The following is a 25,069-nucleotide window of genomic DNA, read 5'->3' as shown; positions in this document are numbered from 1 at the left end:
GGGAGCATCAGAAAATGAAATTGAAGACAGCATGGATCATGGGGGAGCGTCCAGTTCTAGAGAAAACCTTCCATCTGCAAGGAAGTGGACTAAATCACATACACCTGATTTGATAATTGGAAATCCTGATGCAGGTGTCAGAACTAGAACAGGTACTTCAAATGAATGTCTTTACAATTCTTTTCTCTCTCAGACTGAGCCAAAGAAAGTAAAAGAAGCTCTTCAAGATGCTGATTTGGTGCAAGCAATGCAGGAAGAGTTAAATGAATTTGAAAGAAACAAAGTCTAGACCCTAGTGCCAAGACCAAAGAATAGATCTGTTGTTGGTACAAAGTGGGTATTCAGAAACAAAACTGATAGTGATGGCATAATTACAAGGAATAAGGCAAGGCTGGTTGCAAAAGGATATTCTCAACATGAGGGAATTGATTATGATGAAACATTTACACCAGTTGCTAGGTTAGAAGCCATAAGGATATTTTTGGCTTATGCTGCTCACAAAAAGTTTACTGTCTTTCAAATAGATGTGAAAAGTGCTTTTCTCAATGGAGAATTGGAGGAGGAAGTATATGTTGAACAACCTCCAGGCTTTGTAGATTCCAAACATCCAGATTATGTCTACAGGCTTGATAAAGCACTTTATGGACTTAAGCAAGCTCCTAGAGCATGGTATGAGACTTTAGCTCAGTTTCTTCTAGAAAGTGGATTCAACAGAGGAACAATAGACAAAACACTGTTTTACCTCAACCATGGAAATGACTTACTTCTGGTCCAGATTTATGTTGATGATATCATTTTTGGGTCTACAAATGACAGACTTTGCAAGAAGTTTGCCAAACTGATGCAGTCAAGGTATCAGATGAGTATGATGGGGGAACTTAGCTATTTTCTGGGCCTTCAAGTCAAGTAAAATGAAGAAGGCACTTTTATTTGTCAAACTAAGTACACCAGAAACTTGCTGAAGAAATTTGGAATGCAAGATTGTTCAAGTGCATCCACTCCCATGGCCACTGCAATAAAACTGGATAAGGATACTGGTAAATCAGTAGATATTACTGATTACAGAGGTATGATTGGCTCTCTACTCTATCTAACTGCTAGTAGACCTGATATCATGTATGCTACATGTCTTTGTGCAAGATTTCAAGCAAATCCAAGAGAACCTCATTTAACAGCTGTGAAAAGAATTTTCAAGTATCTTAAGGGAACAGCTAATCTGGGATTGTGGTATCCCAGAGAATCAGATTTTCAACTAATAGGTTACTCAGATGCAGATTTTGCAGGTTGCAAAATTGACAGGAAAAGCACAAGTGGAAGCTACCAATTTCTTGGAGGCAGATTGGTTTCTTGGTTTAGCAAGAAACAAAAGTCAATTTCCACATCAACTGTAGAAGCAGAATATATTGCTGCAGGAAGTTGTTGTGCACAGATTCTTTGGATGAAGAATCAGTTACTGGATTATGGGTTAACATATTTCAAAATCCCTATTTACTGTGATAATCAAAGTGTTATTGCTATGACAGGTAATCCAGTTCAACACTCTATGACAAAGCACATCAGCATCAGGTACCACTTCATCATGGAACATGTAGATAAAGGTACAGTGGAGTTACACTTTGTTCCAACAGATCAACAACTAGCAGATATCTTCACAAAACCATTGTGTGAAGCTACCTTTACAAGATTGGTAAATGAACTTGGAATGGTTTCAGGTTTTTTCCCTAAATCTGCTTAGTTTTGTTTTGTTGCATCAGACTTTATGATCAGTATTTACAGAATTTAATCTCTTTGTGTATTCTGTACTTAATTGAAAAATGTGTTTAAATACTCACTGTTGTCTGATATATGTTTCTAAACTCTGATAAGTGATATGTCTGTTTAAGTAACTATTCAATCCTATGAGGATAACTGTGCTAGATGCTGAACTAGTAGTCTTCAATAAATAAAGGATCCCATGTAAGAAGTAATTATTTCTGTGGAAATCTATTGACACAAGCAAATTCTGATAATTGAGCTAAGTTGAGTTTACTTTGTCTATCTTATTACTAAGTCACAAACTAGAATAATGCTACTCATCTGTTAAGTTCCAATGCTAGTAAATCTGTTGAATGTACTAAGTGTTGATAAACCTCACTTATCAAAAGAAAAAGCAAAAGAATCAAGGATTGAAAATCAGGTACTCCTTTGAGATCTAGAGTAAAAATGTGGAAGGGAAGACCCAAGTGCATTGCTGGTATTAAGTAATATGCATCAGAAAAGCAAATAAAATATTTTCTTGGTGACTTTTCACACTCTATGATTACTGGAGAAATACTCTGATAATAGCATAAATTCTGATAAGCGGTCGTGACTCACTTACACTGAGAATCCACTGTAAAAAGGAATTTAAAAAGATGCACAAAATTAGCACACAATAGTTGAGGTGGACTCAAGCATGAACTCATTCATCAATAGGTTTCAGGATAATGACAGCTCTTTAGCAAAGTTTTAGTTATGCCTTATTTCTAAGATGTACTGAAGTGAATCAGACTTTACTCTTTGTCTGATATTTAGCTTAATGCACACACTAATCACTCCATATGAATGATGAAAATTTCTGTGGTGATCTATGTTATTTTAGATGAACAGTCATTGTGTCATATTGCACAAATTCTGAGGACACGTTCTGATTACATATTCTGATAATTAAGTTCTGAAGAATATAAATCAGAATTTGTGAGAGGACTTACTAAGATAGGCATTTATTTTCTGAGTTAAGAAATTATGTTCTGATGACTGTTAAGTTCTGATAGAAGTCTAAGTTCTGATATTAACGTATGATTCTTTACTTGACTTATTTGTGGATAAAATTTGGAAATAGTCTCAGTTTAAACCTGAATATGTTGAAGTGGAAGATTAATAGTCACTATGGTTAGGGTTAGTGGTACTCGTACTTGAACAGTCAACTTTTACTTGCTTCTTGTGCGCATTAAATCATGTTTTCCCTTTCCAATGAATCTTTTTCTTTTTCCAAGTCTGGGGAGATGAGGTAAAATTAATTCTACCTGTCAGCATTAAATTTCTTTGCATCTCCTGGCATTCTCCTGCCTATATAAGCAACCACTTCACTTCAGCCTTCCCATCAAATCTTTTCTCACAAACTCATCTTCATACTTTTTCTATCAAAAACACCATGGTCAGATACAATATGTTTTTGAACTACGAAACCTTCAACATGGAGCTGAGCTGTGCCGATTGGCAGCAGGAATGGCACGTCACTGCCATTCCTGATGAGATATGGGACTCTGTCCCACAGGAGGTACTCACCCACCTCCTGTTCTTCTATATGGATTACCATCGTCATCTGGAGTGATTGGAGGAGGAAAGGCTGGAAGCTCTCCGCCAGCAAGAGCGAATCATTCGACTCGCCATTCTGTTTGTCGAGAGTAGGAAGAAGAAATGATTTATTTTCTTCTTCCTATTTTTCTTCATCATCAGCCTTGCCCTGCTTTTGGAGCTAGGACAAAGGCTGTTGACGTTAGGTTTAGCAGCTTAGGGAAATCTTGTATAAGTTCTGATGTAATTTCAATTTCATGAATGTATTATCTTGATATATTAATGAAATTTGTTTTTGTTTCAAGATTTTGTCTCTGAGATAATTTGTAATGCATTGGTAAATCCTGATAAATAATCATATTCTGATGACCACATAAATTATGTTTTAATTTAAGTTCTGATTTTCCTTTATCAGTACTTACTCATCTGATTTATTTTGGTCATTCTCACTCGAATTTATTTTTAGAATATTGATGTTGAAGTGAGAAATAATTAAATAAGTGGGAACGGTTTCAATTTTGAATTAAAACTGTTTCACCGTCATTAATGGAATAACTGGGTAAGTGGAACGGTTTTTCCTTGAAAAACTGCAAGTGGGTAAGTAATGATTACTGTTTTCTCGAGCCCAGTAACTATCCGTTATTACTGCATGTCTGACAGGTGTCCAACGGTAACATTTTTTTCAGAGTATAAGTAAGAGAGAGAGAGATGATTTTTTTTAATCCTTTATTTCCCTTCATACTTTTTCTCTCTACTTGCTTTTACTCTCCTTCTTCTTCTAATGTTGGTTTTTCATCAAGACATTTTATCAAACACCTAACAGGCACTCTTAATTCTCTTAGAAGCTCCAACAGCATATAACCCATCAACAACACCTGTTACTGATGCTGTTCAAACTCCAGAGTTATCTACTACACCTTCTCTGCATCTAGATGCTGATGATCAGAATATAGGTGAGCATCAGGATATGGCTGTTGATCAGAACTTAGAACCAGATCAGCAATTAGAGGATGCTGAAGCCTCCATTGCTACTCACACTGTTGTTTTATCAGAAGATACTGATTCTGTAAGTTCTGATACTGCAAATGCTGGAGATACTGGTGATGCTGCTCCAAATGCAGATGCTGATGTAGCAGGTCCTTCAGGACATGCTCCTCAACAAACTATTCTTAAGTCTGAACTTGTTAAGAAGTTTGTTACCAGAGAAGGACCAGTGCCTTGGAGTGAAACTCCTGCAGGACAGGAGTGGACTAAGGAATGGAACTCAGTCACCTGTGTTCCAACTTCACAGAATCTAGCTGAGCAATTAACAAAAGCTGATGAGATGTTAAATACTGATAATTTCAAAACACAGCTTAGAGTCACTGCATTGAGTACTAAACATTTACAAGGTCTTCATTCAAATACTCATGCAGAGTTACATCTCTTAAGGGAAGAACTAATGAAGCAAGAACAAGTTCACAAAATTGATAAGAAAAAGTTCTTCCAACCTACCTTTGACAGGATTGCTTATATTGAGAAGACTCAAGACACACAACAAGCTCAGATTGATGATATTCTGAAAAATCAAGCTTCTCAGCAATCTCAACTTACTGAAATCCAAGCCTCGGTGGAATTTTTTGTCTCTCTTCTACTACCTGCTGATGCCAAAAAGGGGGAGAAAGTAATTAAGTCCAAATGCAAGACCGACAAGACACTGAAAGGGAAGGATAATGAAAAGGATGATCAAGGAAGCTCTGGAATGGGTAGAGGTCATAGTCAAGGTAGAGGTTTCACATCAAGAAAAGATGAAATCACAAGTCACAGGACAAGTTCTGATACTGGGAAAAGAATTAGTTCTGCTACTGGTAAAAGGATAAGTTCTGATGAACTTTTAGATCTTGATGAAGAAATGTCAAGACAGTTATTTCTTCAGGAAAATCCAGGAATGGACTTGGAGAGTTTAATGGAAGAAGAAGCCATACTGAAATCAGAAAAAGCCATATCAAAATCTGAAGCTTTTGGTAAAAAGACACTTCCAAAACTCAAAGGCATTGTGATAAAAGAAAGGACAAATGCTGAAGCAACATAGGCTAAATCACAACCGCAGATAGATCCAGGATCCAAGGGTAAAGAAAAGGTTGGTGAACCTATCAAGGTTTATGTGCCTCCTGAGAATGAAGAAATCACTGATAAAAAGGATGATCTTGCTCTGACTTCAAGAAAAGTTATTAAAATAACCTCTGACATGGCTCAAGTTGTTCAGAGTCAAGATAAAGTAAGTTCTGATATTTCAAAGAAGCAAGTAACCTCTGACACAGCTCAAGTTAACTTGATATCAGAAGATAGACCAAAGACACTTCTACCAGGATTCACTAAATCAAAACAGACTCAACCTTTGAAGACTGCTGCAAGTGGTTTTGAAGCAAGAGTAGTTACTGGAAAGGAAACAAGAGATAAAACTGGATTGGGAAGTGCTGATGAAAGAAGAATACAGAACACTACCAATGATCCAACTTCCTTGAGTGAACCAGGTATTGGAGCAACTCCTGAGAGATTGAATCAACTAGAATCTGTACAAATGGTTTACCATACCTACTTGAAAGAACACATCTTGTTGTACTTCATGATAGATGGTAGGGTTTATCATATAAGGTAAAATGCCATTCTATTGAAGTATTTTGAAGAACTGGAGCATGTACTATTCTTACTTCAAGTGGATGACAGATTGACAGGAAGTGCTGCAAACTATTTGAAGGATCAGATTCAGAGACAGAAAAGGCTTTATTTTGTTAAGTCTGACAGCACATATGTTCCAAAGTACAGAGATCACAAGGATGATATAGTTGAAATGAATCCCAACACTGCTAAAATTATAACTACCTTTCTAGGTTACAGGGCTGTGAAATTCAATCTTGAGTCTGATAAAGCTTATTTGATCAGACTGGATCAGGATATAAGAAAAGAAAAGATTAATGATCTCAGGGCTACAATCTTTCGAATTGGTGAAGATACTGCAGAGCTTAAAGATGCTAAAGGAGGATGATTGATGAACTTAGATATGCTGAGAGATGTTTGTTGAAGAACTATCTCAGAACAACTCCTGACATCAGAGAGATCAGAAGATGAAGCCAAGTCAAGATCTACAATTGATTAAATTCTGATATTTGTACAGACTGAAGCTGTTATTAGAAGTTAAATGTTGGTAAAGCTTTAAGGACTGTAAGTTGTAGTTATCTAGTCTAATTCTCATGCATTTGTACTTAATGTTTTTGACATCATCAAATATCTGTTAAACTTGTATATTATGCTAATTTACAAGTTGGGGGAGATTGTTAGATATATTTGATAATGTCATGGCTAATATGATTTATGTTTAGTTTTCAGATCTTACTTAAGAGGACAAATCAGTACTTAACTGGGAATCAGTACTTATACTGGAAGTCAGGACTTAAGGATATCAGTACTTATATTATCAGGAGATAATCATTAGATGATGGATATCAGAACTTAAGTGCTGAAGGACGTTCAGATAAGGACAGTAGCTGATTAAAGGAAAGAAGATCGAGATAAACATAAGAAGAGATATGGATGAAGAAGGAATTCTATGAAGAATAGAATACTTGGAAGAAAAGATATCTGATTGATATATTTTAGGAAGCAGAATTATATTTCATATCAATTAGCGATTATCTTGTAACTGTGTAGTATATAAACACAGACATAGGGTTTACACAAAAAGTGTTATCATATTCGAGAAGATTATTCATTGTAACCCTAGCAGCTCTCATGATATTTGTTCATCACTGAGAGGTAACAGTTCCATACTGTAACAGAGTTTATTGTTTCAATAAAGTTTGTTTTCTGTTACTTGAAATATTAAAAGTTCGATTTGATTGTATTTTACACTGTATTCACCCCCTCTACAGTGTGTGTGACCTAACATTATACAAAATCAAAAGGAGAAAAAAGAACGAATTTAAGAGCATTATATATAAAAAATATACTTCCGCAAAATATCTGGCTTCGAATCTACCTCTGAACTATAGAGGTTTATCACAGGAGAACAAATATATATATATATATATATCTCAACATCAAGTATAATAGCATCACAATTCATGTTCCTGAATCTTTCACTATTCCGTCCATCATTCTATGGACCCATGCTCTTGCTCGAGCTTATAAACAATCACCGTTGAAACATCCTCGATAGAAAAAATCGAACCTGGGATTTCATTCTAGACATCATCGTTACTAGAATTCTATGCTTGCACTATAACCTTCCTCGTATAGTAATATAGCTCTCTATTCAGAAGAAGGAATAAATATTCAATAGGTAGATAATCGACTTAATTAGTCTATCATGATAACTTATACATCACCACAACCCGACTAGTGGTACCCAATCTCAACATCCATTACAATACAACTCTCACGGGTGTAATCAGCTTATTATTCAAAGAATCGTTGATGCATTACTATAGTCCACCACGGACCTACTATAGTCATTCATTTTCCATAAGATCTTAATATCTAACCATACAAAGTCCATATCTATTGTATCAAATTCTTCTAAGGAGGCAACATGATCACCGTTCATGATTCATGAAGAACACTCCTGAACTTGACGTACATATGACATGAAGCAGATAAAATTGTAGAAGAGTTTCAATGAAAGCAACGATAGCAAGTTACTACCATTATTAACCATATGTCTTTATTAGGAGACATGAAGCTCAAAGGTTCATTTAGTTCTTTCGTAACATGGTCCTGGCTTATTCTCTAGATAGGACCTTCCAAGATAGATAGCCCACTCACGGTGATTACATGAATTAAATCTTTTCCAAACTACTATTACGGTTGAGCATCGCATAATCATCATAAGGAATGTCAATCTTTCACACCATAATACAACCTTCACGGCTTTAACCATCATCACTGTATTCCTCTGGCACGAGCGCCTATAATTGCTCTCTTACACTTAGAGTGTCAGCCACCTCATTGGCCTTTCCTGATAGTAATAGTTCCATATAATCAATCTCTTTTGAATGATCTCCAACTAAATTTTCTACCTCATTTCCAATCACTGCTTGTGTGAAAATGCTCTTCCTTACGCTTTGGTGAGAAAAAAAATCACCATTTTTCCAAAAGTTATTGCCTCGGTCTTTAGAGGTTAACATTATCACGACTGACTCTCGATCATACTTAGGATGTCTTTTATATTGGGTCCTTCTTGTTTTCACCAATCTCGACCTTCATTGGGTCGATCTATACTTTCTTATTGTCCAACACGTGCCCACCTGGCATTATTATAATTACGTCATAGTTTCTTTATGAAAATTTCTATTCTTAAGAACTTTGAAAATTACCTTTTTCCTTGTAAAAGCTCTAAGGTTATCCTTGAATCGTTCCTCCTGTATTCCCTAGATACAGGGCATATCAAAATACCATTTACTAATACTAGAACCATTGTCTAGTACTTCTGAAAAATTTCTCCACTGATCCTTAAAGGTTGTTGTTACCTTAATCCTTTCCCATTTCATACTGTCAAAACTCATACGGTCCCTATTAAGGGTGAGATGCCAACCTTTATGTATTCCCCTAGGGTTCATCTCAAGTTATCAAGGTTTTATCCTTAATTGCACCTTTAAAAAGGTACTTGCATCCTTACATGGATAAATGAAGTCATATATCCCTGATAAGGGTTTCTTCTTTAATCATTCCCAGCTCGATAATCTCTACCTAATTTCACAATAGTATCCTTATTCAAACTGAGGTCAGTCCATATGGCCTCCAAAAGATAACAACGGTTATCCACTTTTGTTTCCTAATTTAGTAATGATAACAGGGATGTTCTGGAAGATATTAGGCGTGTTCAACGTGAACTTTTATTAATAAATCCTCATTTGCAACTATTATTTATCTCAACAATTTTCTCAATATGGGGATATCTCTTATACCTGGTGTGTCACAGGTGTTACATACACTTCACATTCTTGAAGGTCACTTCCTTCATCCAATTTCATAATTTCTTACTTTTTTTCTCCTCAGTCTATCCGCGTCTTATTATTTATCCTTCGAACTATCTCAAGGTTTCCTCGAATCCTCCCAACTTAAAGAGGATAACATATATGTATCATTTATGCCTTCAAACTTCGACTTTACCTCATGATCAATCACCATCACCCTGATGATTACCCACTTCTCTTATCTTTATTGATAGGGTTCCTTAGGATTTCCGCATTCCTAACTCCCTTATCATTCCTCAACTTTATTTCCTTTATATTCCTTTATACTCTTTCCCCTTTTAGTCTTTTAATTTCATTTCTCTTACAACCATTTTATGAACCAACACAACATAAGCATTGATTTCAAACATCCCATCATTCTGGATTCGTGCCCTTCAAATGAACCTTGATGGCTTTCACAATCTTGATTCATTATTCATCATACTTGTCCGCCTCTGGTCTGGTTTTAAAACTTCTACATTATTTCTCTATCTTCCTTAGCCTTCCACCAGTGGGTGGCCTCTCTTTTAGGAAGGTAAGTGGAAAAACAGTCTTGTGCGCAATCATTTAGAATCTCAAATGATTTTTCTATTTCCTTTTGCCAGGCTCTTGCCTTGACTGGGTCAGCTTGTTCCTTGGAACTCTGAGACCTTAGCGACTTAAAGGTCCTGGGAAAAAAATTCCCACTGCATTATTTCCTCATGATGGTGGTTGGGGATAAAAGTATAAGTTTTGTTTAGGCAGGTCCATGAATTGCCCCATAGGAGTACCATCCTAGTTCTCCTTATCTTGCTCGACTTTTGTTTTCTCGGTATGAAATGTTTCATCCTTCTCCCATAATTGGGGTTATCTTATACGTTAAAATCCTTATTTTCTACTTCATTATATTATGGGTCCCTTCTTTCTTGATGGAGACCTCCCTGACTATCACATTCAGGGTTTGCCTTAAATCTTATTCCTTGAACTATGGATTTCATCTAACATCCAGTCCTTAAGCTCTTAAATATTTGGAACCCAAATTCAGTAGGAATACCTCGCTATTCCCTCATCTTTCTCGGTATTAATCTCTTCTCCAGTCATTGCCTCTCTGCCTTCATTCATCACTTTTTCTTGGCACAATATGACCTTTTCCCATAATTCAGGCTGCATTACAACCTCAAACAGCCTTTCAGTATTGGCTCCGGTTACCTTCAGTTCTATTTCTATTTTCTCGAAATCTTTTATCTACTCTCCCGAAGACATTGTCATCTTGAGTCTCTCCTCTCTACCAAGGACGTCAGCCACTACATTGGCTTTACCTGGCTGATAAATAATCTCATAATCATAATCCTTGATTAGTCTAACCACCTACTCTGTCACATGTTGAGCTCTTTCTGCGTAAAACATACTGGAGCTCTTGGGGTTTGCGTAAACCTCACACTTCTCTCCATACAAGTAGTGCCTCCAATATTTAGGTTAAAACTTTTGCCGTGAGCTCAAGATCATGGGGGGATATCAAATTATATATTCCCTTAATTGTCTTGACGCGTACATGATTACCTTACCGTGTTGCATAAGCACGCACCCTAATCCCTTGTGCAAAACATCACTATAAATCACAAAATCTCATTTTTTCCCTCCGACAATGCCAACGCAGGGGCCATCACCGATCTTTTCCTCAGTTCTTGGAAGCTGTTCTCGCATTCCTCTGTCCATTCGAACTTCTCAGTCTTATGAGTAAGCCGCGTTAAACGGGTTGTGATCTTTGCAAAATTTTGAACGAACCTATGGTAGTAACCGGCAATTCCTATCTCTTGTAGTCGCCCTGACTACGGTCATCAATTTCTCAGCGATCAAATTTTTACACTTGTCAGGATCCTCCTCGGGATCTTCCTCAGCAACAATCTCTCCTGGGACAACCTCCTCAACGGCTACATCGTCAACATGAGCATTATCCGGTCCCTCGTTAGGACGCTCTATGGGATCCACCATATGCTCTCCAATAAGTAATAAAACATCATCGCGCTATTGCTCCTCAACCTCAGGGTTCGGAGTCCCGCTACCATATACGATAACGAACTACGCTTCTATCATGATATTTATAAGGGTTCCCATAAGGGTTTTAACTGTCAGTACTTCGTTAGGTAGTCCGACTATGAACTTGGCAAGAGTTCTTATTATCTTAGTGAACTTATCATTTTAACGACGCATCATCTCTGAGGATTATAACGCTTAGCTCTGATACCATTTCTGTAACACCCCCAAATCCGGGGTCGGAGATCCGGGTTGTCAAGAGTTCCATTTCCCTTAATAACACTTAATCTTAATAAACAACCAACTACTGCGTACTGTGACCCCACAGTATACACACATACCACAAGTTATAGTCTCAGAGATGAATACCAAAAATAACACAAGTCATTTTATTCCAAAATTATAAGTCATTACACCTCAAAAGGGTTTCTGAATAAATTTACACATTCTTTTCCATTATTACAATTCATAAATATACATAAGTCTGGTACATCAACAGTTGAAACCCTAGCCTATTGGTAGATCCTACCTCAGCTACAGCGGCATCAACGCCTACAGGAAACTGCGGAACGTTTCCTATCCGCTTGAGAATTGGGAGCTTGGTCCTGTTCATCTTGTGTATTTGTTGTTGTGTGATGAAAGAAGAAAGCAAGGGTGAGCAACAAGCCCACTGAAATAATATGTATAATAATTAACAATATATGAGCATTCTCATAGTACTCATGAAATTCTTGGTCAAGAAGAAATAAACCAAGTTTGATATCTTAACGTGACCAAGTCACAAAATATTCAGTATATATGTATATATACTTTTCAAAATCTTGGAAGTCCTCTTCCATGCGTAATATACACAGAGTTCCAGTTTATAACTGTATAAAAATATCGTTGCAAGGTGATCTCATATATCTAACCTTGTCTCAACGTTTTTCTGAAAATCTTTGTCATGCATAAGATAATCATTTACTAAATATAAGTTGAAAAGATGAAGTTACAAGATACTCCAATATACTTATATCTTTTCTGAATACTGCTTGAACTACCACCGTTCAAGGTATAATCAATTTCAAAAGTTCATCACATAGATGAGACTACAAGATAAGACTTGAATAGAGTCAATCTTTGAAATATCATTTAAAGAAATGAAGTTACTAGATACTTCATTAATTCTCAATATATATATACACCTATATATATATCTCATACATTCCTTGAAACCCTCTGTTATGAAAAGTATAAACAGAGTTATGATACCCAATGATTTTGGAAAGAAGAAAATTTTGGCATAAACCCGATATCTTGCTGATCAGGCAAAGATACCCATTAAGTAACCTTTTCTACTATAGATGGATGAATTCCTCGCCGTTCATCACCCTGGCCGCATTAGTACCTCGCGCTAAACCGTTACCCGACCACTCATGCGTGGATGGACTATCAGCCAGCCTCTTACACCTTCATAGACCGTACCCCGGCCTGTCGCTTATGCCGACTCAATTAGATGGACTTACTTCCCGAACATTGGGCAAGTAATCAAATTGTTTTCTCAAAACAGCAACCTCGTTGCGAATATAAAATACACCACAGAGCCGGATCCCTCAGATTTTTGAGCGAGTATTCAAGTCCCCTTCGAAAGGAAGATCTTAAATTTGAAAACGAGCTTTGGGATCCGCTCTAACTTTTTTAAAATCATTTCGAAGACTCGAAAATATTTTTAAGAATGTTTGGAGTAATGCTGATTTAATATAATAAATCAGTCCCGATATGTTGGAAAATATCTAAATATTATTATTTAAATAATATTCCCATAAAGGTTAATCTTTATAAAAATAAATGAAGTAGAAGTTTTAAAACTCATACTTGAAACGAATAATAAATAACAAAAGATATACTTATACGAAAGTACGATCCTTATTTGAATAATCGAAAATAAGTTTGATTATATTTCAAAACCATCGAATATACCTTATTCGATTAATAGTTATGGAAAACTATATATATATATATAAATATACATATATTAAACTCGGGAACATCGACTCCCGGTTTAAAAAAAATGTTCACCTTTGTGTCCCTTATACTAAGGGTATACGCAACTACTGCTTATCTCTAGCATAGGTATTATGCAGTTTATAAGCATTTGAATTGATAATAGAATATCAATATTTCACAACATGCATATTATACCATATTAACATGCTCCAATATATCATAAGATTTGCTAATAACAGTCATGCACTTATCTCAAGATAATGCATCAATACATCTACATCACAACAACAGTATAACGGGTAGAAAACTTGCCTGAGCGTTCTGGGTAGACTTAAGCTTAGAGTGGGTCCGGTAACCTATGAACAATAACATAATCCGAAGTTAAACCACGGTCACTTAAGAAACTAGACTTTAACCAATTGGACCCTAACGTTCGCTTATGCACTTAACGATTCATATAAGTCGCTCGAGTACCCTCGACTCCACCATTTTTAATAAATTAACCGTTACGAATTTTAAGGCGACACTTTCGTGAGTACTCTACCAACTGACCCATTAACCTTACATAATTGTTTCATACTCCAATTAGTTATTTAAGGACCTTAACCAAGGTTTCAAAGTAAGGCGAGGGGTAATGATTTGTTCGTGAAACGCCGTTACATAAAACGGTCGTATCTCCTAAACCGTACATCGGATTCAAGCGAACCATATACCAAAATGAAGATTACGATACGATCTAGCTAACCATGCAAGGTTACAGATTGGTCAGTTATCTTTATGTCCCGAACACTAAAACAAGTAGTTGAATGAAAATGGGTATTACGACGGCTATGTTTATGCGATTACCAAATTTTATTACAAGACCACCACCATACCAAACCAACCCAACAATCAAAACACTACATTATAACATTCCAAAAAGCCCCTCAACTTCATCATACACCAAAACAAGTTCCTCACAATCATCCATTTACATAATAACTCATAACTTCCATTTAAAGTTCATAACTACTCTAAAATCATACAAACATCCAAGAACTCTTAAAGAACAAGTTTAAAACTCATGGTATGGCTTAAACACAAAGAGGGGAAGAGGTTATAACTTTCTTATAGAGTGGGTAATGCTTAACAAACCTTAGATGATCCTTAACTAGCCTTATAATTATTAAAACCTCAAAACAAAATCAAGAACACAAAGTTAATTCTTGAAACACTATTCCACTGAAGTGTAAAATGTTAAAAACGGGTATGAAAATCAAGAAGGTGAGGATAGTGGTTACCCAAATTGTGTAGAGCTTCTCGAGGGCTTCAATTTGATAGGTAGAACACGCAAAACGGCCATGGGAAACTCAAGATACAAGCATTTTATCTTCCTCCATTTTCATTTCTTTCTCCTCTCGGGTTTCTTGAAAAAAGATGGGGGGAGAGCTTGCTAAAAAGGGGGAAGAGAGTATTTTGACTTGTCTTGGTTGATTGTGTGGTGAGAAATAAAGTGTGGTACCTGTGGCACCCTCCAAACCCGGGTCAGAAGTTTGAGGTCCACAACACATACACAATATATAAACCTGTATAGGAAATATTATTTGCAATGACCCTGTTTTACATATCCACGGATCGCAACATGTTAAATTATGAAAACAAGCCACAATTTTAACCTTTATTACAAAGTACCAAATCCGAACTAATTTAACTTACAACTGATAATAGAAACATTCTTACAATCTGATTATCTCTCTACCGCATGAAGCTTCAGCTAGCTCGATCCAACTCAACTGGAACCTTAGCCCGCACTTTGGACTGAGGAACTTCACTATCATCCATATTCTTTTCAACTGTAAAATATATAACAGAATTGCAAGGGTGAGCTAACTAGCTCAGCAAGTCTTAATAAGGATAACTGAGGTTAAGCAATAATCAAAGGAAATGATTAAGAGGAATCAAGTTTCTTTTTAACTAATCAATAGAATTGGATATTCATTTTAAATTTTAAGAACCAAGGTTAGGCTGCTGATCAGTCACGCACTAACCCCGAGCGAAGCACACAGCTCTGCTCTACGAACTGGATCCAAGGCACACATTGGCCTAATTTGACCACGAATCTGGTCTAACCACGAATCTGGTCTAACCACGAATCTGGTCCATATAAGGAAACTATCCAATTCTAAAATAATTGAGTGTAATAAACAATGTAATTCAATAAGCAAGATCGTAATCAACAGCGATAAAGCATTGATATAAAAGCATAATGCAATTCTTGAGTATCACAAGGGTATATCAGGGTATATATAAAAACGGTTTTCAGTTTGTAAATGCATCAGGTATTAGATCAGTAATATCATATCTGTGTGGTTTGGTGTCTGAGGATCAACAAAGGATGGTTTACAAAGAGTAAGGCTTATGGCTCAAAATCAAGAAAATCAGGGTACAAGGTTAAACAATTTATAGCACTTGCATTATAAAACAGGAGTTATGTTTAATAGTAGCGACATGTTACGAAACAGTTCAAAAACATTGGTAATATATCTTGAAGAAAAGTTCAGAAATACTTGCCTTACAGGATTTACAACTATTACTGATCAATTCTGAGCCGACTCCGTCGCACAGGCTTTAATGTCCAACTACTAGATCCCATTGGATTCGACTTCGACACTCAGGTTTTTCTGTTGAAACTCTACTGAGCTCGTCGACTGATTGCTAGGTTATCTTTAGTCCATCATCCACTTTCAGTGTTCCCGATTATAACCTACAGGGTCGAAATACCCTACGTTAGACGTCTAGGTATGCTTGACATATCCTCGATATTAATTCTTACCCAACGATATTCAAACTCGACTCGTAATTATTCGTATTAGAATAACACAGACAACAATTAAGGTTCTGTATAAAATATATGTATATGTATTTACTTATACTCGCTCGACGTCCCGATAATCCTCGGATACGCTCTCGTATTTTCGTAGTTCGATTTCCCGAAAATCGGACAGCGTCCCCATTGTTTATCGGACTACCCGTCGAAACATCCATCGACGTCAATTCAATAACGACAATCCAATTCACAACAACCACAATCCCAATCATCAGTTCAACCCAACAATCAATCCAATCACAACTCGTCAACTAAATTACGTACTCGACTTAATGTAAAAATCAAATTCTCATTTCAAAGATAATTTCACGAATTAATTTATTTATTTTAAAATATTAGGACTCAGAATAAATATCATAGTCCACCGTCGGCTCGTCGAGGCTCATCGCCAACGGCGGCGAAATTTTACGGGTGCCCGATTAAATCCAGGGTTTCCACCGCAATAATTCCACCGATTATTATTATTATTTCCCACTCGGAATTATTTATTATTTCACGAATGTTACTCAATCAATTCCTGCAAAACAAAATAATAAAACTTTAATCGATTAGGACAACACAGTAGCACAGCCAAGCACAGAATCATCACAAACAGACACGCAAGAGCATGCGCACACGCGCCAAGGACCACACACACACACAAACACCATCGCATACACACACACACGAATTTACTCACAACACACACAATAATGCATACTGCCTCTGCATATATATACATATATATATATACCAAAGACTGGACAAAGATGCAGCATAGGGTGAAATAGAAGTAAGACAGTGACGGTGCCGGAAGAACAGGCGGCGGAGTCGCCGGAAAACAGAAGCACAAGGCGGCGGAAAAAAAGGGACGGGCGAAACCGGCGGCTGACTGGAGAATAGGCCGGAATCAGGCGAGCAAACTTCATAAAAAGAAAAAGAAAGTAGCCGAGGAAGGAGGGATAGAAGAATTGAGAGAAGAAAACCGAGAGAGATTGATGGATCGAGAGAGAGAGGGGTGAAGGAGAGGAGAAAGACTGAGATGTTTTAATAATCATAATAAAAATGAAATGGTAATCCCTTCTTCTCACACGTATCAACTGGATAGAAAAAAAATAGTTATGTGTCCTAAATGGCTGCCACACCGCCTAATTATAAACCACGTGTCCTTTCTCCTTTTCTGATAGCCCCCATTTGGTCTCCTTTTTGCAATTGGACGAATCATCGCGCGAATAAAATAATTCTGATAATTACCAAATAAAATTTTAAAATATCACAAATAATTCAAAGTTATTAAAAATTAATTTTTCATAATTTTTAAATCATTTTTGAGTCGCGCTTACATGCCCGCAATTCATAATTAACGAACCGAGCTACCTTAAAACAAATTCAGGAAAACACGAAAATAGTCTTAAAATGTTTCAAATTTTCCGAATTTTATAAAAAACATAATTTCCGTAATTTTAAAATAATTTCTAAAACGCACCTTATACCCGCTTTTTAACAATTAACGAAACAAGGCACGGGTGAAATTAATCCTGAAAATTTCCAAAATAATTTTAAAATTCTCAAAATATTCCAAACTTAAATAAATATGAGTTTCATAATTTTTGAAGAATTCTAGAATTAAATATGGATTTTATAAATAAAAGTATTCAGAAAATCATTTAAAGACAAATAATTAATAAAATATTTATTTCTCAATTTTATAAAATCCTAAAAATAGTTATTGAAATTATAAAATCATAAAACTAATTTTAGAGGCAATCCAAATATTTACGGGTTTTAAAACTGTAATAAAATTACCTTTTAAAAATAAAACAGAGCAATATAACTCGATTTTTAACTACACATTCAAATCCTTTACACCAATAAATCACAGACAAATAGTATATATCAATATAATGCTGTCAAAAACAAGACACATATTTTATTTAATAATTTCCATAATAATCACATATTTATATAATTTAAAAATACACGGGTCGTTATATCCTTCCCCCCTTAAAAAGATTATCTCCTCAGAATCTGGTCTAATTACACAAGTGAGGATATTTGTCAAGCATATCTGACTCTAGTTTACAAATAGACTCTTCTATTCGAGGAATTCAAGCGTACTTACTATAGATATACACTCATTTCCAATGACTCGCCTTTAACGATTAAGAATTTGGATTGATCACTATATGCGAAATAACTTGGACAAGAGCCCCATTGGCTCTTGATTAATCACTTAATTCAAATCAAATACTTATCGTTTTAACTTTAACAGGCCAAACACATTATATGTACATACTATTGCGACGGTAAAATTAACTCATGAACAACTTTATCAATATTTATCAATACCTCGAATGGTTCACTAATTTTTAGGACTTAACTTGTCCCTTCTACTCAAACTTATCCAATCTCTTACAAGACAACACTTTTATTAACATTACTGGTCCTATTTCTATATTCACACTCTCCCTCGATACAATTCCGCTTCATTCTTTGTCTACTCTGAGCTACTTCAATCAATATCGTTACGCCCTTGGTGTGCTGAATTAACTTAGAATTTGACAACTTCCTTTCTCCTATTTTATCTCAAAAAAGTGGGGACCTCACTACGTGAAAAACTGGAATAGACATCGGTTATTAGCCGATGTAAAAAAAAATCCTGACTGATGTCTTCGTCGGTGTAGAGAAAGGTCCCCCCCTTTGACATCAGTTTTTAGCCAATGTAAAACATAGCTTTCCACATCAGTTTTTTTCTAAAAAATGATGTTTATTAAGACTATTAACATCACCCCCGTTTAAAAACTGATGTTAAAGATTAACGTAGACATCGGTTTTTAGCCGATGTCTATACTTTACAACGGTTGTTCATTCAACTGATGTTAAAACATATTTTACACATCAGTTAGTAACCGATGTAAAAAGTATATAATTTTTCTTAAGGTCAAAGACATCGGTTTTGAACTGTTGTCTAAAGTATATAATTTATGTTAAAATCAAAGACATTGGTTCAAAACCGTTGTTTATTTGATTTAACATCAGTTTGGAACTGCTTTGCCTGATGTTATTGAGTTGTATATACATCATTTTTGGGTACAAAAGAACACAGTATGCCTGTTGTTTTTGATTAGCATAGACATCGGTTTTTACATTTTCAGTGATGTGTATTATTCACATATTCAACTAGCCAAAAATTACCAATCACAAACCAAACCAATCGCAAACCAAAACTATCAAAACTGAAATTGACTAATCACAAACCAAAACTGAAATACTAAAAGCTTTTTAGCTATATATCAAGCACCAAACAAGCACTGAAATGCAACAAAATTTATATAATAACTTGAAAATCATCCAACAAAAGTTATAACAATCATTTAAACAAGTCAGACCGAATATCCATAATTCATGATCTGCCATAACTAGTCTAATTACGCAAGTCATTTCCAGCAAAACGTGGTACTAGCGTGGTAGCAGACTACGTAAGCAGATTACAAGACCATCCAAACGAACGAACGACCAACTAGATGACAGTGTACTGATCAAACTAAATATTGTTCCCTGGTTACATGAAAACTAAACAAACTCTTGGACATATTGAAGAGTCTCGAATCGCACTTCATCAAGTTCATCCCTTGTATAACATTTTCGAGTCTTAGCTGTCCACTGTGAACGATCAAGTCCACCACTCGGGTGCTGCAGTGGACACAGAAATAATTAGGCTAAGCCAAAATTCGCAGTGAAAAACTAGTACATTTAAACAATATAAAACACCATTTGTGGCTCCATAATCTAGTACTGTGGCTTACAAAGATGTTAAGCTCTATCTGAACCATCATAAAAACTATGACTGTTTACCTGTATCCCCATTCATTATCGTACCACGGAACAAGCTTCACAAAGTTATCATTTAGAGTAATTCCAGCTTTGGCATCAAAGATGCTTGACCTGAAATTTCTAAATTGTTAGTTGCAAGGAAATATGATATCTTTCTCAGCACTACTAAAGTGAAAACCATAATATGCAACAGCATCATCATAGACTCTTATTTGATCATTTATTAGTATTAAAAATATTAACTTGCAAGTAATCAACTACGATAGAACAGGCTTGCTGATATACAGAAGCACTACTTTTTTATATGCCGAGTCACAGTGAAGACAATAAAATTGGGAAAAATAAAATGATACGAAACACACCTGCTGTCACGAACAAAGTCTGTAGAAACCACATCATCTTTGGTGTAACCCAAGATTCCCTTGAGGTTTCCCTCAGACTCCTCCCTGACAAGTACGAAACAACATTTATAAGAAACAATATATAAAATTCCTAAAAAGCATAATAGTACATAAGCTACAGCAGATGCATGCAAGGTTCTTGATCTCGTAACATGCATTGAAGATAACACAGATGTAAGCTGCAACATTCTCTATGGGAGATAGACTTAACAGGAACGATAACTATTACTAATTGATAATGTGCATATAAAATGTTGCGGCTACCAACATATTTTTTACATCCCACGGCCTCATATTTTCTATGGGAAATGGACTTAACAAGAATGAAAACGTTTACTATATTGACAGTGCTTACTTAATAGCGGCTTTAATTTTATCGTAAGTAGCCTTCTTTTCCAGCCTGACAGCAAGATCAACAACTGAAACATCCACAGTAGGAACTCTAAAGGGTAAAGAATATTATTTAGCCTCATTTGATAAAGAGGCACAGCAGTATAGATATTGTTACCCTGGATGACAGATTCTTCATCTGCATTTATTGATTTTAAAAGTTTATCTACTTGTTTCAGAAAAATATTAACCACCACTATCTCTCACTGCCAGCGTAACGGAGTTAGTAAATATTTTCTACCTGGGACATATCTCTGCAACACAGATTCCGGAATAGAGAACTGGATTTGAGCTTCAATCAAATGCATAATTGCTTCCCTCAATGACAAATTTGGCAGTACATCCTCAGCCTTAAATTTGTCCGAAGAACATTTAGGGCACTTCGACTTCTGAGTGAGAACTTCATGAATACCTGCACAATACCGGAAACAAAAACCAGAAGCAATAAATTATAGTTCCTAGTAATGGTTTACTATATATTATATTAACAAGTCAATAAATACAAAATGATAAAGGTTTAATAGGTTTGCGATTTGGCAATCGTGTCAAGAGCCCATGCCTCTGCCAATAAGAAACACACAAGAAGTCCCGTATGGAGGGTTCAAACTCATAGAAAAAAGAAAGATATATATGGAAACTCACATCTTTCATAAAAGCTTCGGTGGCAGCAAGGTATTATCACAGCCTCCTTCATATACTTCGTGCAAATGAGACATCTAAGTTCCGATGGTAAGCAAGCATTTTTTTCTGCTAAATCGTAGGGGTCAATTTCTTTTCTGATAACAATTTTAAAAAAAATTGTCAGACCTCTGAAATATAATAAATATAAAAAGAATAAGGGCGGTGAAAAGGATAAACTTTTACTTTCCCAGCTTCACATTCTCTTGGACTCTTGGTTCCATCATCTCTGGTGGTAATTTTCCTTTGGTGCCATAATGATCAGAACCTACATTGGCATTGCAGCATGGTAAGTTTAGCATAAAAAGAGTGATAGAAGAATCACAAGGCATCATACCCACCTTTAGGGATAGCCTCAACACGGTCATCAGCTTGATGCTTTTGCCCCCTTAACTGGACACCAAACATGCAATCAATCCCAAAAAACTTTCACTAATAGTAATTAAAGAGAAGGATCATATATCAGATCCAAGGGCATATAGATGTATAAGAGATATGGCACAATAAGACACTCATCAATTCAAGAAAATATGAATGACACATAATTAACTGAAAGTATCACATAAGAATCAAACATGTAATTGAATTATTAGAGATCTATATACACATCAACTTTAGGACAAAATATAAGATCTAAATAGAGAACAAAATGTGCTATCGGTTTAAGCAACAGTGAACTACAGATATAGGAGGATGAGAATAGTAATACCTTGGGACTATAATATTTGCCTTCTCCGTATCGCATATAGACTTCCTTTTACATTCTAGATCATTATATGGGAAGATTTTTCAGGAATTGGACACAAATTGGATGTCTAAGCTTTCCAGAGCAACAGATAACAACTCACGCAGCAGAAACAACTAATTACCTTTGCAAGGAGAGCAAGGCTGTTGTAGTGCAACCAGCATTAGAAACAATGTGAATGTCTGATGTGTATTCCTTCTCGTTGACACCCACAACGAACATGGGAGCATCCTTGCTAGGAGCATAAATGATAATCTTCTTTGCACCTCCCTGCAGAATAAAGACAGACATCTAAGGAACGAGATAAGATACAATTTAAGGAAACAATAAGATAAAATTTAAGCAATTTCAAAATTTTACACACCTTCAAATGTGCAGCAGCCTTGTCATTGTCGGTAAACACACCAGTGGACTCCACAATATACTCTGCACCAGTGCCAGCCCAAGGGATCTCCTCTGGGTTTCTGCAATTTCATCTACTTAAAATTAGTAAGTCAATTTGCAAGCGACCAATATATAAACCTGTATAGGAAATATTATACAGGGATCATGAATCTGGTCTGACCACGAATCTGGTCTGACCACGAATCTGGTCCATATAAAGAAAACTATCCGATTCTAAAATAATTGAGTGTAATAAACAATGTAATTCAATAAGCAAGATCATAATCAACAGCGATAAAGCATTGATATAAAAGCATAATGCAATTTTTGAGTATCACAAGGGTATATCAGGGTATATATAAGAAACAGTTTTCAGTTTGTGAAGGCATCAGGTATTAGATCAGCAATGATTTGTCAAGGTATAATTCTTTGATGTTATAAGGAATGGTTGGGGTATAAAAGTTTCTGTGTTTTCAAACAATTTTCTTCCAGTGTTTGGTGTTTGGTAGTTAAACATTTATGGAGTAGTATCATATCTGTGTGGTTTTGTGTCTGAGGATCAATAAAGGATGGTTTACAAAGAGTAAGGCTTATGGCTCATAATCAAGAAGATCAGGGTACAAGGTTAAACAGTTTATATCACTTGCATTATAAAACAGGAGTTATGTTTAATAGTAGCGACATGTTATGAAACAGTTCGAAAACATTGGTAATATATCTTGAAGAAAAGTTCAGAAATACTTGCCTTACAGGCTTTACAACTATTACTGATCAATTCTGAGCCGACTCCGTCGCTCAGGCTTTAACGTCCAACTACTAGATCCCATTGGATTCGACTTCGACACTCAGGTTTTTCTGTTGAAACTCTACTGAGCTCGTCGACTGATTGCTAGGTTATCTTTAGTCCATCATCCACTTTCAGTGTTCCCGATTATAACCTACAGGGTCGAAATACCCTACGTTAGACGTCTAGGTATGCTTGACATATCCTCGATATTAATTCTTACCCAACGATATTCAAACCCAACTCGTAATTATTCGCATTAGAATAACACAGACAATAATGAAGGTTCTGTATAAAACATACGTATATGTATTTACTTATACTCGCTCGACGTCCCGATAATCCTCGAATACGCTCTCGTATTTCCGTAGTTCGATTTCCCAGAAATCGGACAGTGTCCCCTTTGTTTATCGGACTACCCGTCGAAACATCCATCGATGTCAATTCAATAACAACAATCCAATTCACAACAACCACAATCCCAATCATCAGTTCAACCCAACAATCAATCCAATCACAACTCGTCAACTAAATTACGTACTCAACTTAATGTAAAAATCAAATTCTCGTTTCAAAGATAGTTTCACGAATTAATTTATTTATTTTAAAATATTAGGACTCAGAATAGACATCATAGTCCACCATCGGCTCGCCAAGGCTCATCACCGACGGCGGAGAAATTTTGCGGGTGCCCGATTAAATCCCGGGTTTCCAACGCAATAATTCCACCTATTATTATTTTTATTTCCCGCTCGGAATTATTTATTATTTCACGAATGTTACTCAATCAATTCCTGCAGAACAAAATAATAAAACTTTAATCGATTAGGACAACACAGTAGCACAGCCAAGCACAGAATCATCACAAACAGACACGCAAGAGCACACGCACACGCGCCAAGGACCACACACACACACAAACACCATCGCACACACACACACGAATTTACACATAACACACACAATAATGCATACTGCCTCTACATATATATACATATATATACCAAAGACTGGATAAGGATGCAGCATAGGGGGAAATAGAAGTAAGACAGTGACGGTGCCGGAAGAAAAGGCGGCGGAGTCGCCGGAAAACACAAACACAAGGTGGCGGAACAAAAGGGACGGGCGAAACCGGCGGCTGACCGGAGAATAGGCCGAAATCAGGCGAGCAAACTCCATAAAAATAAAAAGAAAGTAGCCGAGGAAGGAGGGATAGAGGACTTGAGAGAAGAAAACCGAGATAGATTGAGGGATCGAGAGAGAGAGGTGAAGGAGAGGAGAAAGACTGAGATGTTTTGATAATCATAATAAAAATGAAATGGTAATCCCTTCTTATCACACGTATCAACTGGACAAAAAAAATAGTTACGTGTCCTAAATTGCTGCCACACCGCCTAATTATAAACCACGTGTCCTTTCTCCTTTTCCGATAGCCCCCATTTGGTTTCGTTTTTGCAATTGGACGAATCATCGCGCGAATAAAATAATTCTGATAATTACCAAATAAATTTTTAAAATATCACAAATAATTCGAAGTTATTAAAAATAAATTTTTCATAATTTTTAAATCATTTTTGAGTCGCGCTTACATGCCCACAATTCATAATTAACGAACCGAGCTACCTTAAAACAAATTCAGGAAATCACAAAAATAGTCTTAAAATGTTTCAAATATCCCGAATTTTATAAAAACATAATTTCCGT

At 36.0% G+C, this 25,069-nt stretch overlaps 1 protein-coding gene across 9 annotated transcripts; it reads right to left on the bottom strand.

Annotated features, from left to right (window-relative positions):
• Positions 1-19,466: 19,466 nt before the first annotated feature.
• LOC141720525 (uncharacterized) lies at positions 19,467-22,697 on the bottom strand. Of its 9 annotated transcripts, none has more exons than XM_074522981.1 (11): positions 22,562-22,697; positions 22,322-22,467; positions 22,162-22,216; positions 21,794-21,884; positions 21,639-21,720; positions 21,417-21,550; positions 21,016-21,186; positions 20,740-20,803; positions 20,346-20,429; positions 20,005-20,094; positions 19,467-19,842 (listed from the first exon to the last, which is right to left on the bottom strand). In XM_074522981.1, the coding sequence occupies exons 4-11, from the start codon at positions 21,858-21,860 to the stop codon at positions 19,689-19,691; spliced, it is 846 nt and encodes a 281-aa protein (XP_074379082.1). In that variant the 5' UTR covers positions 21,861-21,884; positions 22,162-22,216; positions 22,322-22,467; positions 22,562-22,697; the 3' UTR covers positions 19,467-19,688. The 9 variants fall into 9 exon arrangements, 8 of the variants coding, with proteins under 8 accessions (XP_074379082.1, XP_074379080.1, XP_074379076.1 ...); XM_074522979.1 differs by having other exon boundaries at positions 21,794-21,845; XM_074522975.1 differs by having other exon boundaries at positions 21,639-21,845.
• Positions 22,698-25,069: the final 2,372 nt, after the last annotated feature.

This window comes from Apium graveolens, chromosome 4, assembly GCF_009905375.1.
Source record: "Apium graveolens cultivar Ventura chromosome 4, ASM990537v1, whole genome shotgun sequence".
Lineage (NCBI taxonomy): Eukaryota > Viridiplantae > Streptophyta > Magnoliopsida > Apiales > Apiaceae > Apium > Apium graveolens.
Note: the sequence above shows the minus strand (reverse complement) of the source record. Positions and strands in the feature narration are given on the sequence as shown.

What these genes read in the sequence shown, in the direction of transcription:
- LOC141720525 (XM_074522974.1), bottom strand. Translation starts at nt 21,820, where the DNA reads ATGACCGTGTTGAGGCTATCCCTAAAGGTGGGTATGATGCCTTGTGAT. An exon ending in CCGAAGCTTTTATGAAAGAT is followed by an intron (nt 21,187 to 21,416) that starts GTGAGTTTCCAT and finishes GGTATTGTGCAG; the next exon opens with GTATTCATGAAGTTCTCACT. An exon ending in AAAATTAAAGCCGCTATTAA is followed by an intron (nt 20,430 to 20,739) that starts GTAAGCACTGTC and finishes CGTACTTGTCAG; the next exon opens with GGAGGAGTCTGAGGGAAACC.